The following is a 20,153-nucleotide window of genomic DNA, read 5'->3' on the forward strand; positions in this document are numbered from 1 at the left end:
CTCCCTGACCTCTCTGGTCTCCCTTCCTCCTTCCTCCCTTTCTGAGGCATTGGATTCCGGCCCCCTTCTCTCTTGGAAGAGTTCCTCCCACGTTCATCCCCAAGGACTTTCCCAAATACTTTCCTTTCAGAAGGGGAATTTTGGTAAATAGCATTTTCTCAATCTCACTGACAACTAGTTACTGAACTGGGTCCTGTCTAGTCAGTTCAGGCTGCTATGACAGAAGACTGCAGACTGGTGAGCTTAAACAACAGACATTTGTTTCTCACAATTCGGGAGGCTGGAAGTCCAAGATCAGGGCGCAGCATGGTCAGGTTCCAGTAAGCACCCTCCTCTTGTTCCTGGAGAGCTGATTTCCCTCTGTGTCCTCATGCAGAGGAAGGGGCAAGGGAGCCCTCTGGGGAATCTTTCGTAAGGACACTAACTCCATTTATGAGAGCTCTACACTCATGACCTAATCACCTCCCAAAGGCTCCATTTCCTAACACCATCACATTGGGGGTTAGGACTGCAACATATGAATTTGGGGGAAACATGAGCATCCCGTCCATAAGAGGCCCCAAGTACCCCAAATGAGGGAGGAAGGAGCCCTAGGTGGGTGATGTGTGCTCTTGATCCCTGGAATAGGACATCGTTCACTCACGTCATAGGTGCCCAAGGCTTTCTCAGCTGGTCCTCTGTGCACCCCGTACCAGGAGCCACAAAGCAGCATTGGGTGCCTAGAAAGCCTACTGCCCAGCCCCAGCTCCATGCACCTGCCACTCAAAGTGGGGGTCTGCCCTGAACACACTTCGTGCCCTCAACAGTCTCAAAGACATTCCAAGGCTAAGATGCTGGGTCTGACTTCTCTAAAGACTTTGCATCTGGGAACCAAGGTCTCCAACTGCCTCTGCTTCTGGGAACTTTCTCTGTCCAGCTGCCCACTTTGTATCCCTTCCCAGAACAAGGCAACTCGCTCTACCCTCTGCAGCTTCCTACCCTGCTCAGACTCGGCCATCCTGCGTCCTGGGGCTGGCCACATGTGCACTCCCAACCACTCCTCCCAGGGCCGAGCTGGCCCCCAGAGTAGATCCAGCCCAGAGGTTTGAGCTGCCAACCAAGCACTGTGCCTGCTCACCCCTGGGTGGACCCTGTGAGGCGCAGCCCAGGCCCGCCTCCAGGGAGGATGTGCTGCCCAGCTGCCCTCAGGCCCTCAGCACAGGGAGCTCCCTATCCAAGGTCATGCCCCTTCCCAGGCCTACATCTGAGACTGGGCCACGTGGGGTCTGCTAGCCTGGGGTCTCATTCTAACTCGGGCTGACTCCAAACAGACCTCATAGCTGCAGAGGTCTCCTGGGGTTGGCTGAAGCTGTCATTGGTCCTGTATCCCAGCTCATGTTCTCCCCCTGCCCCGACTGCATCCGTCCCCTCTCTCCACAGGTGTTGGTCCCCACGGCACTTCTTAAAAAACTTCCCACATGCTAAGCTCCATCTCAGGGTCAGCTTTTCAGGAAACCTGACCTGCAGGGCGCTCTGTGGCTCCAGCCTGGGGTGGAAGCCAGGACTTCTTGAGAGTACAGAGTGGTGTTAGGAGGAGGTGTGGGTGGCAGGAGGGCCTGTGAGCACCACTGGAACCCCACAGTCCTGGCCACTCACACCACAGGCCTCAGGATGCCCCTGTGTACCCACGGGTTAGTGAAGCTGATGGTGGGGGGGAGGGGGGGTGCTTCTAAGGAGGGGCTCAAGGGACCCGCTCACCATAGTCACTCCTCCTTTATCCTTTTACCTATCAGACCACCATGCCTGCCATGTAAATTGCTGTTGTAGTTTTTTTTAAGTTTAGAAACCACACACCACATGCAAGGCCTGCAGCTGGTGTGGGTTCATGAATTGCCCCGTTCTCCACTCCCCAGGTGTTCACGGGTCTCTCAGAGAGGTTGTGAGCCCCTCTTCTGTCCTTCTTGTCCCACGCAGCAGTGGACGCACAGTGGTTGCTCAGAAATACGATGCCAGTTAAACTGAAGTTGAAAGTGGTTCTGTCCACAGACAGTACAGGGCACTTGCCATCAGGACCACAAGTACCAGGGACCACTGGGAAGATGTCACTTCCTTTCCACCTGCCTGGAAAGGAAGCGAGCTTGTGTGTCCAGAGGCCAGATGAAGAAAACCCCACGGGATTGTTCGGGGAGGATATAGAGGAGAGTGACCAGACTCAGGGAGGTGGGAGCACCAGCCCCCCAAGCCTGGGAAGGTACAGGGCGGTCACGGTTCCCAAGAAGAGACAGGACAAGACTCTGCTCCCCCACAGAGTGCCAGGATCAAAGGGAGCCTCAGGCCTGAAGGAGAGAGAACACTTAACACTGAAGTCTCAGGGGCTACAGAATGAGCTTCAGGCCCAAGTGTGACACGGACACCTCATCGAAGGGCCTGATAAATGGACACGGTGGCTGTGAGCACCAGGTGTAAAAAGCAAGAGGTGGCTGTGAGTGTGAGCTGAGACCCAGAGGTCTCTGCAAATAGTGTAGCCATCAAGGGACACCGCCCCTAGGACTTATGCAGGGTCCCAGGAGAGGGATGGAGCCCCAAATGATGGAGCTGGAATATCCTATAGCAAAGCTTGATGAGCGCAGAGCAGATTACATTCAATTTAGAAGCACACACTTCTTTTACGCCAGGTCACGAATACAATGGACTGCATCGTGTTCCCCAAAATGCACATGTTGAAGCCCTGACCTGCAATGTGTCTGTATTTGGAAACAAGGCCTTCAGGAGGTCATTAAGGTCAAATGAGGTCATCAAGGTGAGATTCTCATCCAAAGGATTAGTGTCCTTACAAGAAGAGACGCCAGAGAGCTCTCTCCCTCTCATGAGAATCAGCTATTTGGATCACCTGCATTTCGCCAGGGCTGGTCTGATTCCTGCGTGTCTTTCCTAAATTCTTTGCGGCCTCCACTGGCTAGCCTCTACAACACATGCCTTGAACGAGAAACACAAGCATGCGTGTCTGTTCACCATCGCTTGCACAAGTTACAGCCCAAAGCCGACCTTCAAGAAGAAGTCTCCCACAGAGGAACACGCTTTGCAGAGATGTTACACAGCTGCACCCTCAGGTGCCTTTTGCGTGACTGTGGGTGCCCCGTGGAGCCCCAGGTCTCAACAGCCTCCCCTCGCAGGGGCTGTCTTGGTTACCCTCACTCAAGCGAGGCCCCCAGAACAAAGACTGTCTGAGGTCTCAAAGTGCACTCAGGGCCCCTCCACCAAGCAGAACCGACGTCAGGCTTTGAAGTGACAGCGTTTCGGATCCGACCTCTGAGACTTCAAAGTACGGAGGGTCACCGTTAGGTCACGGCTCACGATCGAGCACCATGCGGCCGCTTCTGCAGCAGCTTTCTGAGAAGAACAAATCTCACAGGCTCTTGGGAGGGGACAGGAGGCTCAGGCTGAATTGAGGTAGAGGGATATCCACTTGTCCTTCCACTTCAAGCTCTTGGATTTCACCTTGACCTGCCATGGATGCTCCCTGAGACGCCCATTCATGGTTCTGTGTCCTAGGCTTGGTAGAGACGCCAGCTCCAGGTGTAAAAAGCACGAGGTGGCTGCGATGTAGCTTCATGGGGCACTCCCATCCCTCTAAAAAGCTCCACTCTTGTGGATCTTGAGTTCCTTGTCCCCTCAGCAGTAGGGTTCTCACGGTGGCCTTGGCCGTCTTTCCTTGGCTCTCTGGAAGGTCGTTGCCCTTGGCACAGCTTACCCTCAAGGATCCATGGAGGGCGGTCTGGTGTGGGCATCTCCACCATCTCCACATGGTTCCTATGCGGGGACGCCTCTGTCCCTGCCTCCTGACTGTTCTGCACACCAGGCTCTCCTCACTCCCACACAGATTGCTCTTCTCAATTTCTCTCCTCACTGATCTATTAACAAAATCCTTTTGAACCTCTATTAGTCTCCACAGTCACCTACCAGGTCTCAGCCATTTCAAGCGTCTTTGCAATTACTGTTTATTTGAGGCAACTTGCTACGAGGCTGCTATCTTACTATTCCAAATGTCGTTAGTATCCCGTGGCAGCTACACAGCATTAAAATAATGACTTTCAGCTCCATAGAGTCCCCAGAGAGGGACTCAAGAGGAATATAGTTGACAAATGCAGTTTGTGGACTAGCATTCTCTACATCGAAGTCTCCCTGGGGGCCAGTATCCCAAAGGAGGGTCAGTCCTTGGCCCTGAGGAGACATGGCCCAGATATGAAGCGGCTCCCGGCTTAGCAAGAGCTGGCTGTATTACCCTTCTCGGGCTGCCATAAGAAAAGTCCACAGATTGGATGGCTTTAGCAAAAGGAATTTATTTCTCATCGTTCTGGAGACTGGAAGCCCAAGATGAAGACGCCAGCAGGGTTGATGATTGCTGAGGGCTCTCTCCTTGGGTTGCTGATGGCCACCTTCTCCCTGTGCCCTCATGTGGCCTTTCCTCTGTGTGCACGTGGAGAGAGAGAGGAAGCAAGTGCTTTGGTGTCTGTTCTTATGGAGTTGATCCCATCACGAGGGCTCTACCCTCAGGACCTCATCTAAACCTAAGCATCTCCCGAAGGCCCCACCTCCAAACATCATCACACTGGCAGGTAGGGTTCAACACATGGATTTGGGGAGGACACAATTCAGTCCATAGCAACCATCAAGGAACAAGGATGTCCCCATCAGCCCTTAGCACCCAGGCCATGACTGGTCTTTGCCCAGATTGTGGGGAACTCAGGAGAAAGGGGTGGCTGGGCCAGCAGCCAGCAGTTCACATTGTCCAGGAGCTCTGGATAAGTTAGCAGGATTCACGTGCGAGGAGCTATGAAGAAGAACCCAGATCTCACCTGGGAGAGTTGGACTCACTCCATAGGTGGTCAGAGACAGAGGAGTCACCAGTGGAGGACTTCCAGAGAACTGGCCCTGTGTCTTCAGCACATCAGCCGTAAGCAGGTCTCTATGCTGGACCACATGGGGTGTGCAGAAGAGCCAGGGCCTCTGGAAGCAACTCCAGTGTCATGGTGGTGGTGGGACAAGATGGAGGGAGCAGGGTGAGGTGGATTCAGTGCTGGAGGGACCACAGAGAACCAAGTACCTGTGTGGATGTGGGGAGTCTCAAGTAGACCATGCAGGGTCTGGCTCCCAGCCGCTTGGGACAGGCCCCAGCTGTGCTCCTGGGACAGGCCTAGGGCAGCTCCCTGGGCTCTCACACTCAGTGTCCAGGTGGCTACTTTGACCTGGTCCTTTCTTGGTCCCTTTGACCAAGATTGTTAGATCACTTGGCCAGGGCCATCGGGAGCCAGCTCTTCTCTGGAACCAGTAAGTGTAGCCTAAGACAAGGTCACACAGCATCATAGGAGTCTATTTATTTGACAGGTCAGCTTAATCAAATCATTTTTTCCAATTAATTGTGCCAGTTTCATGCAGGTACACATCACAGCTATGTCTCGGGTTTTTCCAGACTAGGAGTACAAATAAGGTCACGTTTATGGCCAAACAATGTCTCCAAGCCTCCACCGGCTTTAGTAGCAGGAATTTCAGCCTTTTCCGTGACAAAGTTCAGCGTTCCCCAACTCACTGGCTGCCACTTGCTGTGGGCATTGGCACTTGCATGCATCAGCACCCTAACCCTGACCCTGACCCTGTGTCCCTGACCCTCTGCCCTTTCCATGCCTGACCGCTGACTGTGGGCTGGGCTTGGGCCCAGAGGCTGGATCCTCTGCAGAGCAGCCTGGCCTGCTGCACTGGGCCTGTAGCCACTCCCACAGACCCTGATGAGTCCCCTGTGACTCGAAGGCCAGGATGGGTCCCTGTGGGGAGAGAGAAGAGGTACCTCTCCTCCCCCTAGTGTGTTGGGATTGGTCAGGCTTCCAAGACTCACCCACAGACAGGTCCACAGTTGTCACATCCACCCAGGACTGCTCTACCCCTCCAAGGACATACACCTTATAGTCACACAGCTCATGAGTCTAGACTCATGCAAAGAGAGAAATTGGAGGAGGGGTGGTCCATATCTCCACCCACCCATGGACTCTGACCCCAATTCAGCCCAAATGTCCTGCTGCATATGGCAGCTTTCTGGCTTTCCAACAGTAACACAGGTGTGCTTCTGTCTAGGATGGCCATGGGACAGTGTAGCCAGCCCATAGGTAGGGGGGAGGATGTCCAGGGCTTGGGGCAGACGGGCAGGACTCATCTCTGGTCTGCAGAGCCCCTGACTCTGGCTGCTGGTTCCTGGAGGCCAGTCTGAGGGACAAGAGCCTCTGGTCCTGGTCATGATCACTCCTCCACACCCATTTCTACCCCTTCATTGACACCTTCTTCCTCACCCTTCCCTCCAGCCCCACAGAACACCACTTGACCACTGAGTCAGCTGAGAGGAAGGAGGAGAAGGCGGGGCTCCTGCCCTTTGATGGCTCTCAGTCAAGCTGGGGATTCTCGGGCAGGAAGCAGCTCTGCCCTCCATCCTTCCTGCCCGTCCCCCACCTCCTCACAGAGCCCCATCGCTTCAAGCCTTGGGCAATGGCCCAACCTCCACCTCTTCCTCCCTTCAGGGTTTTATCTAAATAGGTCCCTTCCCCCGCCACACAGTCACCCCTCCCTTCCATCCACCACTTGGCCATGGAAGCCTCTTATCCTACAGGTAGAAGGTGGCTGCTTTTCTTCCCAAACACCTTCCCCTTGTTTACAGTAAGTCTCATCTGTTACGTCTCATCCCACTCATTCTGTCTTGCAAAACTGCCCCACGTTTATCCTTATAATCATTTTACTCTCTGGAGCAGCTGAGTCACCGGAAGCTTTCGGCTGTCGCTGCCGCTCCTTCTCTGGATCATTGAGGAGCCCAATCGAAGCCGTGATTCAATTGTTCAGAGTTTCCAACCAGGAAGTGCCAAGAGCCCTGTGCCATTGAGATGGTGGCTCCATTCCTGCCTGACTCAGTTTCTCCCTGTCACCACTGGAGGGGGACAGCTCTGTGGACAGTGCCTCCCTGGCCAGATGCCCAGCCAGGATTCAGGTGGGCAACACAAACACATGTTCCTTATTCTTCTCTCGCTGAACTAAATTAGACCTGATTCTTTCTCCCGGTTCTCAAGGAAACCAAGTCTAATTAACAACTTCCCAGGCTGTTCAAGACAGCAAGCTGATCACGTCTAGGAATTTCCCTTCTCCACCGCCTCACCTCCCTCTGGGCGAGCACTAAAACTCCATGCTGTGACATCCTGATGGCACTGGGGGAGGGGCAGTCCACTTCCAGCCCTTGGCCTTCTTCCCTCCCCGGGTGTATCCTGTCCCCTCATGGCTCTCAGGTGTCACCAACATCTTTCCACACTGTCCTCACTGCTTCCACAAAGTGTCCACAGCTTCACCGCAGCCCCCCTCATCCTTCTGTAGCCTTCTTGTGAGCAAATAAAGGTTTGGCTGGCTTCCCAGACCTTTCTAAGGCCAATAGGAAACTTGGGGCTCTCTGTGTGTACTTGCTCTGCCTCGATTACCCCCACTTGCTGTCATCTCTGTGAGGTTGTTGGCCAACAGAGCCCAGAGGGATAGCAAAGTGTGAGTCTGCTCCACCCGGCATCCCCAAACTAAAAAGGAGCTTGATCCATTCTACGGCTCCATCTCTACCCAGGAGACACTCCACCATGACCAACCCTCTTAGTTCTCGTTCCTAACTCCTTCCTCTCGTCCCTTCCAGAATCTTCTAGTCTACAGAAGGACAGGGAGAGCTGGGAAACAGCCTTGTTCAGATGGTCTCATTGTCTTTCTCAATTCTTCTGCCTCATGATTTTGGACTTAAAAATCAAGAATTCACCTGGTTCTTAGGTTCTTCAGAGATCCCCAAACACTGCGTGATTTATGTCAAGCTGTCTGGGTGCTGCGGAAAGGTCTTTGGGGCGTAACTAGCAAAGACAGCATTTAATGAGCATCAAAATGGAAAGCGCATTAGTAAATGTGCCATATATCATCCTGTCACATCCCAAACCTTGGAACAGGATATCCGCTGCTGGAATTCAGGGCTAGGGTTTGCTTTCTTTGATCAGGTCTTTCTTGGTAGCCCCTGTGGTCAGGGTATCCTGGAGGATTAGCTGGGCCCTGGAAGGCCGGTGGGCCATGATGCCCATGCGGAATTCTTTGATGACAAAGTAGTAGCAGAAAACATCCAGGCAGCAGTTGACGTTGGAGAAACACATGGACAACTGCACGAACAAGCTGATGTTCTGCTTAGCTCTGCACTCCACAATAAAGCCATTCCTCACCAGGAACTGCAAGAAGAATGCCAGGTGGACTGGAAGAAAGGAGACCACGAACACAGCCAGATTGGCCGCGATAGTCCAGATGCAAGCCTTACGCTGGACCCAGTCCTGGTTATGATCCCGACGGCCAATCAGAATGCGGATGCTCCTGGAGGAGCAGAAACCCATAACGGCCATGGGAAGAAGGAAGCCGAACACCTCAAGGGGGAAGACGACCTTGGCACTCCAGGTGCTATCAGACATATTGTGGAAGCATTTGTAGGTTTCCACTTGCCCGTGGAAGTTGTAGATAGGGATACTCCCAGCCCACACCAGGACCCAGATGACGAAGCAGATCCCAAAGATCTTCCTGGGGGACCGGAGGTGGCTGACCTGGATGGGGTACTGGATGGCCAAGAATCTGTCCAGGCTGATGAAGCAGATCGTGAAGACACTGCCATACATGCTGATGAAATAGAGGCATTCCGCCAAGGTACAGAAGGAAGGGAAGGGTGTCGGCACGTGGTTCAGGACCGTCTTGAATGGCAGGGAAAGCACCAGCAGCAGGTCAAAGACCGCTAGGTTGATCATGTAGATGGAGGTGGCAGCGTAATCCAGACACCTCTTCTGCAGGAAGGTGCAGAAGCCTCGGATGGCTAGCACGTTGAGGAGCAGGCCCAGGAGGAAGGTGGGGACATAGACTGCCAGCTGCACGCTTTTCATCAGCTCATCCACGTCACTGAAGGAGCAGTCTTCACTTTTGTTGCCCTGGCTCATGTTCTTTCCTACAAAGTCAAAAATAAATTAGCTGGAGTTCTTCTCACTCTCTGAAAGTGATGGTTTCAAACGACTTTGTCAAGAATAATAAACACCTCCCCTTTATCACACAGCAATTCGTGCTCATTGAATAACAATTAGAAAACACAGGAAAGAAAAATTACTCTAATGCTGCCCAGATATAACCACTGTTAGTTTTTTATGTGTCTCATTCCAAACGCACTCTCCCTCTCTTTCTGGACACACACACACACACACACACGTGTGCCTTTTTCTTTTACAAAAAAGAACTGCGTATGAACATCTGCCCCTTTTTTTCAATCAGAACGCCTTCTGTCAAAAGTAGTAACAAAAACACAAATCCTGACCCAAACCAGTTTAAGCAAAGAGAGAATTTCTTGTAACTGAAAACTAGGGCAGGGCTGACTTGAGCTGCCGCTCCATCAGGGATTCAAACGCTGTTTCCAGGACCCAGCTCCTCCTTATACATTGTCCTTCTCCCCTCCCCCACCTACATTCCTGAAGACTGGACAGAGTTGCCCCACCCCTGACTGAAGGGCTGGCGGCAATCAGCACATAACATTCCCCTGTATCTGGTGATTGGTTCGTTCATTGGTTCAAGGATGGACATTTGACCACCCAGAGGCAATGAAAGGCAACAAAACTCTTGCTTGGGTTACCAGGAAGCGGGTTGGGGCTCTTTCTGTGGATTTGAAGTTGGAAAGACAGAAAGTCTGGAGCTGCTGCAGCCTTGTGCTACCCCGAGGAGAAAACCAGACAGAAAATGGAGAAACATGGAAGAAAAGACATTTGCAGAGGAAAGGAAGTGAGGGCTTGAGGTCTCCACAGGGCAAAGAAAGGCCTTCAGACAGGTAGAAAGCTAGAACTGGTCTCAGGAAAAAGAGGACCAAGGCCGCAGGTGTGGCTGCACAGGGAGGCTGGGTGCCGGCAGACAAGGAGGGGGTCACAAGTCAGGCCAAGATGAGAGTCTGAGGCAGGCCCTGGCCGGGTCTTACTTAAGAGCCTGGCCAATTTGGGGGTTGGGGGGTGCATGTTATGGTGGAGTTCTATACCAAGATAGGGGGCTGTCTTCGTTTGGGCTGCTATTACAGAATACCATAGACTGAGTGGCTCATAAACAGCAGACATTTGTTTCTCACAGTTCTGGAGGCTGGAAGTCCAAGATCAGGGGCCAACATGGTCTGGCAAGGGCCCTCTTCCAGGTTGCAGGTGGCTGACTTCTCACTCTGTCCTCACATGGCAGAAAGAGGGCAAGAGAGCTCTCAGGGGTCTCTCTTCTAAGGGCACTAATGCCATTTGTGAGGGTTCCACTCACAAGACCTAATCACTTCCCAAAGGCCACACCTCCTCACACCGTCAGTTGGGGGTTAGATTTCAGTGTGTGAACCTGGGAGAGGACCCAAACATTCAGTCCATAGCAGCGGCCCTGGAGCAGATCAAAACCAGGAGATGTTCAACCCAGGCCTCCAGAACCAGTGCTGCTGGGCAGAGAATTCACATATGATCAAACCTCCACCCACCTCCCTCCTTTCTCACCCATGCTTCCTCCGCCCAGATGAGGCCCATCTGCTGGCGTGACTAGTCCTAGACACTGAGCATGCCACGTCCACGAGGACACAGGGTCCTGCGTATGAGAGATCACTCACACTTGGCTTCTTCCTTCCCCGCCTCGCCAGCAGGCAGCTGGGTGAGCGAGTTCCCACCCTCAGAGACGTCCCAGCAGCGGGGGCTGAGATCCAAGACGCAGACGTGGCAGGGAGAAGGCACGAACACAGTCTTTCACAGAGAATCCCGTGCTGTGACCAGTGCAGCTACTCCTTGAGCTTATGTTATTCTACTAGTTGTTTGTTTTTTTTTAATGATTGGCCCTGAGCTAACATCTGTTGCCAATCTTCTTTTTTTTTTCTTTTTCTTTTTCTCCCCAAAGCCCCCCAGGACATAGTTGTATATTCTAGTTGTAGGTCCTGCTAGTTGTGGCATGTGGGGTGCTGCCTCAGCATGGCCTGATGAGTGATGCTAGGTCTGTGCCCAGGATCCAGACCGGGGAAACCCCGGGCCGCAAAAGCAGAGCATGCGAACTTAACCACTCGGCACAGGGCCAGCCCATAGTTCGTTTTTTTAATTAAAAAAGTATTCCATGCACTCAATAAGATTCAAACAGTACAAAATAACAAAAGAAAGGAGATTTCATGGTACCCCAGGGTCTCAGATGTCCTTTCCAGAGGTAACCATGGTTAACAGTTTTGTCCATACATTTTCCAGAAAATTTCTAAGTATATGCATATATATATATATATGTACATACATACGTATGCATGACTCTTCTTTAAATTTGGAAAATATTATACCCACAGCTCTGTTCTTGCTTTTTCACTTTACAGTGCTTCTTGGAAATTGTTCCACGTCAGCATCTATGAATTGACTTTTTCTTTCTAACACTGCAATGGCGCCATTGCAGCCTATTGCATGGATAGGCCATAATTCATCCAGCTGGTAGCCTCTTGATGAACACTTAGATTTCCTAGAGTTTTACTGGAAAACAAAAAAATTCCACAAAAAAATCACTGTGATTTATTTCTTTGCTGCACCGCTATTGCTGAGAGAATTCCTGTTCTGCTACTGTTTCTCATCACTGCAGTCCCCTTGGGAGTCTTTGGAAGGAAGGATTTGGATATTTTTAAGACTCTATATAGAATGTCATTCCCAAATCCTCTCTAACTGCTAGGGAAAGAGAGGGGGAAAGAAAAAAAAAATATATATATATATATATATCACCCATTGAGCGCCATGTAATAAACATTAAACATACATTACTTGATTTGGTGGCTTTCCTATGTGTCAACTTTCCGTACTGGTTTATGTCATAAGAGATCTAGGAAAATGTATTTGCTCATAGTCAAAGCTTTAGATTCCTGTGGTCTGTGTGAATGGCGCCTGCTGGAGTTGCACAGTGTAGAGCCCCGGGTATAACTCTTTCTACCCAAAAATGCCTAGAACACGTGCAAGCTGGCAGGCTGTCTCCTCCTGACTATGCCAGCGTATCCACAGGCCTGTCTAAAAAAATAGCCAGAATAACCAACAAGATAATTTCTTGGAACCAAGATCAATTTCAGAAATGATAAGAAAAGCAGGCAAAAACCCAATCCATTTCTGACTGAGAAGTGCCGCAACAGTAAAGGGGAGGACTCAATTAATTGGCTTACGGAAGTCACCTCCAACATCAGAAACAGCAGAAAACCAAGAACCACAAAGATAACAGCGAAGACGTGTTTGTATTTAAAGAGCTTCAAAAAAGGAACTTAAGGCATCCGTTTGGGGCTAGGTATCACTCAGGCATACTCCATGGATGGACCCAGCACACTGCTGATGATCAAAGACAGAACTAAAGTAGGCAAAAAGAAAAAAAGTCAGTCGTGCTCAAAGATAAACTCAAACCCAAATATGGCTGAATTGAACAAACCAATGAAAAACAAAGGGATAAAAATGGTCTGGCGGAAAGCACACAGTCTAGGATGCCGGGGCTTGTCTGAACTGACAGTCCCAGGTGTATGTGTGGGAAATAGACACCATTCAGCTATCAGTGTTCTCCAGTTGGTTGATCCTAAAGGTCACATCTGGAACACTGACAGACTTCAAATGGGAACTTTTCAAATGGCAATCTTTGAAGCCAGAGGAAGCACTCTATCGGCTGGCAAAAAAGAAATTAGGCTGAAAAAAAGTGCTTCCAGCTCATGGCACAGTGAGCAGAGCATTTGAAAAATTAATCCTCTGAATTCCCTCTGAAAGTTCAAGGAAATCATCTTTTTAAAAATCTTTTTAAAGAAAAGATCAGGAACTTCACTGGATTAAGATAAAAAGGCTCCAGCCTGCAGTAAGGGTTGAAACGGTCACTTTTCTCAAAGATGGGTTGCCAATAAAGACCAGTCCAATTGTAGTGGGGGCCAGCGATTCCCCCACACTTGACCTGTTGCCTGGGGCCATTGATGTCTCCTGTTCTGGCCAACCCAGGATCCAAACCAGTCCATCGGTGGCACTGTAAGGTGGGTGGGTGAGAGCCTGAGAAACACATGCTAAGATGGTGTTAGACGTTTGAGAGATTTATTGGAGGAAATGTCTTCAATGAAGGGGAGAGGGAGCAGGAGTAGATAGGGAGAGCCTTCAAACCACAAAGCAGGTCTGACACCCGTGGAAGGAGAGCAGGAAGGAAGGACCTGGTAGGAAGAGCTTCAGACCACAGTGCAGCTCTAAGAACGTCTTAGCCAGGCCGATGGGGAGTTCCTAAGCACAGGCTGCCCACTGGGGGGGCAGGAATCACCCAGGGCTGGTACCTCTGCCGAGCTTAGTCATTAGCTGGAAGCAGCCCAAGGAAAGTGTGGCCCCGGCATCAACATCACTCTAGAGCTGAAAGGGCAGAGCTGGGCTGTCAGTCACCAGCGCTCCCGGCAGGTACCAGGTTCTCCTGAAGGCAGGTTGGAGCCCCCAGCTGCACCTGATAGCCAGCGCAGAGGCTGTCCCGACGCCTCCACTTACGTTGGAATCTGGGGAGTGTGTCACAGGCAACAGTGGGGCCATTCCTGATTCCCATTCCCAGCAGGCCCATCTGTAGTGTGTTATCTTTCTTCGGCAGGGATGGTGGGTCCCTTTGCCTCACAGAGGATTTGAATGGGCCTTGGTCCCAGTCTCGTACCAGGAAGGAAATAGAATTGAATGGGGGTAGGTTATGGGTCAAGCAAATGGTGTCTGTGAACAGACCAGAAGGGACGAGGATGACCTTTGTTGGTCATCAGAAGCTTGATGCCCGAGAGGCAGGGCTGAACTGAACAACAGAGCAGACGAGAAGTTGGATTAAAGGAGCCAAGTTTCATGCAAAATTTATGGAGACAGAGCCTCTCCTAGACGTTCCACTTTCATCTTTAAATGTCATTAATACAGAACCTTACAAACATCTGTGAATAAACACACCAAGTTCCTTGGAAATGTCTCTGAAAAAAAATAATTAACACCAGAAGAGGTTTGAGGAAGAAAATCTGGATGAAGAAAATCTGGATGATGAATATTATGCCCAGTTGGGTGCTGTTCAGGTGTGAAGAGCAGGGAAAGCTACCCTCAGGTATGTGTGGCTTCCAGAAAAAGAATCGTCTCCAAGAGGCAAAAATTTAGACCTCCGAGAGACAGCAACAATGAAAACTGAAAACATCAAGGTGGAAAAGCTTGGAGCTGAGCATTAAAAGCAAGAAAAGCATGGAAAAGGACTTAAGTTATAATGAATGTAGTTACAAATTTAAAATTACAAAACAAATAAGAGATCATTCCTGTCCTTTTAAAAAAAAAGATATAACACTTTAGATAAATGAACACAGAAGGAAGAATGTTCTCGGGTTGCAGGGGGGAGGATGGTGCAGAGTAACAGGACGTGGACGGAGCAGACGGTCCATAAAAGAAAAGTAAGTTATTGCGCTGGGTTCTTTTTTACTTTAATAACTACGGAAACTGTAACATAGTTTTTTAAACCTTGAAGTAACCACTGACTATTGAAAGCAGGATGTCTATCTTCAAAATCGCCGAAGACAAAAAGAAACAAACAAACAAATCATACTATATAGCAGAGAAGTAAACAGAATGGAAAAAGAAACTATGCATAGACATTAGAGCAATAAATACGAAAAATTCCAACTTTCCTCTATTAACTAACCTTTTCAGTTCAGTTATGAAATACATTCAACTCTTTGTTGTTTATGAAGGACACAATGATAGAGAAATGTTCAATGTACAAGTCCTTCAATGATATCGAAATAAATATACATGAAAAGAAAGTCAAAGTGAAAATATTCAGACCTAGCATTGTAGAAATTAAGAATAAAGCCACACATCAGGATTAAGAAGGTCATTGTATATCAATAAAAGAAAAATTGTAAAGGCAAATATAGTAATCTTATGCACCAAATGGCATTGCACAAAAATACATAAAGTAAAATTGTTAGAATTCAAAGAGCCACTCGCATTGTAGGGCAGACTTTAATATACTATAGATTTGAACAGATCAAGTAGGCAAAATATAAATCATGATACAGAATTATGTAAACAATACAATGAATACGATTTAATTAATAGCTTTAGGATTTGGTTTTAGACAAATAAGTCATCACTTTTTTTCTCAAATATCCAAGAAACATTTGCCAAAATGAATTATCTGCCTAGTAAGAACAAAACTTTCCACTTAAAAAAAAGCAGAAATTATGTTGGGTCTATTCTCTGGCCACAATACACAGAAAGCTAGGAAATGAAAAATAGAATTATCTATTTAAAAATAAGTGAAGTCAGAACTACAAAACAAAATACACAGGATATAATCAAGAATGACAAGACCTTTCTGGATTGGTTGTTTAAAAAAAAATTCACAGGCTGCTGCCAAAACTATTCTCAGAGATAAACAGCCTTAACAGCTTTAATCTTTTTTTTAAAAAGGCAACTAAGCAAATGAACTAAGCACTCACCTTGAGTATTTAGAAAAAAAGAACAAAAAGGTCATAGAGAAATCAGGGAAACATTTATAAAGATAAAAGCAGAAATACATGAATTAGAAAAGAAGAAAATGCCAGAATCAATAAATTTAATAGTTGGTTCCTTGCGGAGGGGGCGGGGGCGGGGAGGGGGGATGGTAAACAGTAAACAAAACAATACATGTATCTCTAAGAACTATTATTGAGAAGAAAGACTCATTGATCATAACAAGGCATTAAACTTAGATGGAAAGGAGAGGAAAAAAATAAGAAACCACTACTTTATCACCTGTGGGCTAATCCATTTAAAAAGCTTGATGTAATTGACGACTCAGGAGCAAAACATAATTTACCACAATTAATACAAGAGTTGACACAAGAAGTATTGATTAGACCAACAACCATGAAAGAAACTGAGGATGCGATCAAAGAATTACTCAAACAGGCTCTGGTTTATTTAAAATTTCAAGAAACAGATAACTCCCATGCTCTACAAACAATTTCAGAACATAAGATAATATTAGTGAATTTCTGTTATGAAACTAACTTACCCAAACACCAAAACTTGACATAAGTAGCACAAAAGAGAAAAACTACTGCTCAAATGCACTTATGAATATAGATGCAAACATCCTAATTAGGATATTACCAGGTAGAACTCAGTATACTAAAATTATAAATCATCATTGACCAAATCAGGCTTACTATAGAGATGTAAGACCATTTCAGGGTTAGGAAATCTATTGATATCGTGTAAAGCAAAAATGAAAAGCCATTTGATTGTATCAATAGTTTTTCCACAAAAGTCACTTAAATGAAAGAATAGAAGGATATTTCTTACACATGATATGGAGTAACTTGTTGACATCAACGGCTAACTTTGTATTTAATGATAAAAAAATAAAGGGAACTTTGTTGAAATCAGATACTTGTCAATACACAGAAGGTCCAGATACTACACTAAGACAATTAACAGAAATAAGACTAAATGAGACATTCCCAAAAACCAATAATACAAACAGAAGCCTTCATCAAGAAATGATGTTGAGACATCAGTGAACAATTTGGGGGTAAAAACCAACTTAGATCCTCATCTCATGCCGTATAGCAAAAGAAATTCCAAATTTATGAATGAATTAAACTTCAAAAAAGTCAAACCATAGACAAACTAGATGAAAATTTAGTAGAGAACTTATAAAAGCCAGTGGAAGGAAAAGCTCTTTTCAACTTAGAATGACTGAAAAGCACAAAAATCAGAAAATAGGACAGGTTTGACAGCACAAAATTAGAAAATTCTTTTTGTTAAAAAATTTTAATATCAAATAATACACTGGAGGAAAGAAAATGCAACATATAGTTAGATAAATGATAATCTCTCTTACGAAGAATATTTAAAAATGTATAATCAAGACCCGTAATAGATAACCAGGCAAAGGACACGAATAGATGGCAGTTCCCAGAAGAAGATTTACAAAGAGATAAAATTTTTGCTCATCAGATTTAATGAAGAAGCTGGCAAGGGTTCCGTGAAACAGTCACCGCTATGCTGGTGAACACACAAATTAGTACACAACTTTGGAGATTTGTAGCTTATATTACAAGCCACAGAAATCTTATTGGTCTTTCATCCAGTGATTCTGAAAATTTAGCTTAAGTAAATTATGAAAAAAAAGTTGTGTACAGAAATATATTCACTTTAACACGTTTTTTCTCATTGCAAAAAATACATGCATTAAAATGCCAACAAGAGCTTAATTTCACTACGGTAAATCTACTCAATGGAAAATTTTTCTATCTGACTATGTTATGCTTATGCTGACTATGTTAAGTAAAAACCCCACAAACTACAGGATTATACATTCACAACGATTTCAACTATGATTTTCAAAAGCCCACGCTTAGGGAAAAAAAACCTAGAAAAAATTTCCATATTCCAAACCTCGGTTGCATTCTAACAGTTAGATGGTGGCAGATTTTTAAATCATTTATTTTTATTTCTCTCTCTCTCTTCTTTTGGTATATTTTTCCAATTAATTAATGACAATATAAAAACAATTTAATTTTTTTAAAAAAAATTGTATTAAATGCTAGAGAAAAAAGGAGAAAAATGAGAATAGCTTTTGACTTTCCCTTAAAAGAAGAAAAGTTTAGGAGCGTGTTTGAGGCACTGTGTGGGTAAGAGGCAAGTTTACACCGAATTTAAAGAAACGCATAAGCTAACCAGTGTTCAGCTGATGAGGCATAAATCTTGCCAGGTCAAAGATAAACACTTCAACATGTAGCATCTGAGGGACTTGGGAACAAAGCATGAAGTGACAGAGAATTGGAAGTGACAGCTGAGAAAGCAGGTGCCCCTAAGAGATGAGAGCAGGATGACAAGACCCTGATCCAGGATAAACAGAAAAATTTCATGAGTTCACAGGTCAACCATCACATCATAAAAAGTGTGCATAACATAAAGAGTAAAGATGAATATAAAAGAAAGCCAAAATGCCACATTAACAATGAAGAGTGGGTGAAGGAAGGGAAGATATTTAAGAATAATTCACGGGCAGTTTGGAGAGCTATTAATAGAAATAAACGTAGATGTTAAAACTTGACCATGTTCTAAATTGCACATTTAGGTTAAATTATCTTGTCTATTTTAAAGGGACAAAAAGGAAGAGAAAATTCACGATGGAAACTGAAAGTGAAAAATTGTAATGTCTCAATATAGAAAGGAGAGGGCAACCCCGGAGGCTTGCACAGATGTAACAACTATAGTATAATTCTAATACTCCCCATAAAAAGGGGCATCCATTAAAAACTCAAAACCCAATCATCTTTTGCGGATAAGAAACCCAGAGAAAATAGGCGTAGACAGTAAAATGATAGGATTATCTACAGTTTATCAGGCACACGGAACCCTGGAAAAGAAGGAAATATAACAAAGTAATTTTTTTTAGTGAAAAGAATTAAGAGAGAAACACAGAAACTCTACCAACGTAAAAGTTAACAAACCATAATTAAAACATAAAACACTCAATTTATGTTCCAATGAGCATAGCAAAGAAGTACATAATGGGAACACACCAGAACTGCAAAGAGAAGTCGAAATGGAAATATAATTGTAGAGATCTTAATGCTCGCTTCTTAGAATAGCATCCATCAAGTAGACAGAGAAATTGAGAGCTCTACACAGCCCTATTAATAAGGTAGAACTAGCAGATCATTGAGGGCTATGCCGTAAATCAAAGGAACACAGTCTCTTTGGGACAGGAAAGAGTTTTTCACTAAATTTATCCCACCCTGGGCACAGCAAAGGACTGCAAGGCAATGGCGGTTCTACCCTCCTGTTCTCAGACCACAAAGAAATCACAGCTCTGCGGCAGCACAGTGGTATTAAAAATGTATGATAGACATTACTGTGCATTCTCTTCAATAGTCTCTTGAACAATGTGTGAGTCAGAGATAAGATCAGAAGTGCACTCCTGAAATATTGGAAAGGAACAAATATTTACACACAAAACACGGATGCAGTCACAGCTGCAAGGAAAATGGGAATGCCTAAGGAGTCTTGTAAACAGGAGAGAAGATGAGAATTGAGGTGCACCCAATTCTGCGTTTGGAGAATCTAGAAGAGGAACATGGCGTGACAGTGGCCCTGCACTGCTCTGTCACCCGCGCACCAGAGGCTGTCTGTCCGCTGGGGCTGCATGTGGAGGGGCTAGGAAGCCAGAAAAAGAATAGATGTATTAGCATCCTCCAGTGCTCAAGACCTGCTCCACTGTGACTCCGCGGGCCTGTAAAAGGAATGGGTTCCAGATGCTGCAGAAAGCAGACCTGTCTTGCCACTGGAGGGTCTGAAAGCAGACACAGCAGCTATGCCATATAGTGAGCTCTCTGTCACCAGAAGTATGCAAGCAAAAGCAGGAGAGCCACTTATCCAGAATGTTGTCAAGGGAATTCACGCAACTGGAGGGCTTTCTTTTTTTTTTTAGCCCTGAAATGGAACTTTCTGTCAATATATTAATATTTTTTAGTGTTTTATGAAGAGGAGAGAAAATGTCCCATATGTGAAAAAAGACAGGGCAGGGTGTCCAGAGGCGGCAGCTCTGCTCCTGGCTGTCGCTGGCTGTAGGGCCTCTCTCTGGGCTCTCTCATCTGAATAGCCCTGCTCAGCCCTGTGAATGGGGAGCCCAGGGCCTCACGGAGCTGGCTTTCTTACTGCCAACTTGACCTCGTTCTGGGCTGTAATTCCTGCAGCTGCCTGCGCCCCCTGGTACCCTCCCCTTCCATGCCCTCAAGGATCCAGCCTCCTTCTCGGGCAGCCCTGAGCCTGTGCCTGCACAACCGGGGCATCTAAACTCCTTGTCGATTAGACCAAGCCAACCTTCCTCCAGTGGAAGGACTGGACTTTCCAGACAACACAAGCAACAGAAAGAATGCAACCTTGGAAGGTTTGCAGACTAAGAAGGCGCTCCCCTCTCGTGTGCTGCCAAACCCCTCACTCGCACGAAACTCTGTGGTCTGTGCCACCCAGACATGAGAGGGCCAGCCCATGGCTGAGCAGAGTTGGCACAGCCTGAGGGGCGTAGGTTGAGGAGGAGTGGTCCCCAATCCCCAGACCAGTGTCGTCCCCATCCAGGCTCCTCAC

At 46.9% G+C, this 20,153-nt stretch overlaps 1 protein-coding gene across 8 annotated transcripts in view; it reads right to left on the reverse strand.

Annotated features, from left to right (window-relative positions):
• Positions 1-5,329: 5,329 nt before the first annotated feature.
• Positions 5,330-20,153, reverse strand: part of GPR55 (G protein-coupled receptor 55) — an 82,643-nt gene continuing 67,819 nt past the window's right edge. For all 8 annotated transcript variants that reach the window (XM_023642534.2, XM_070270647.1, XM_070270652.1 and 5 more), the window contains one exon: positions 5,330-9,004. In XM_023642534.2, the coding sequence (XP_023498302.2) occupies positions 8,004-9,004 (1,001 nt within the window). In that variant the 3' untranslated portion in view covers positions 5,330-8,003. The remainder of the gene's footprint in view (positions 9,005-20,153) is intronic.

The sequence above is a fragment of the Equus caballus genome, chromosome 6 (genome assembly GCF_041296265.1).
Source record: "Equus caballus isolate H_3958 breed thoroughbred chromosome 6, TB-T2T, whole genome shotgun sequence".
Classification (NCBI taxonomy): Eukaryota; Metazoa; Chordata; class Mammalia; order Perissodactyla; family Equidae; genus Equus; species Equus caballus.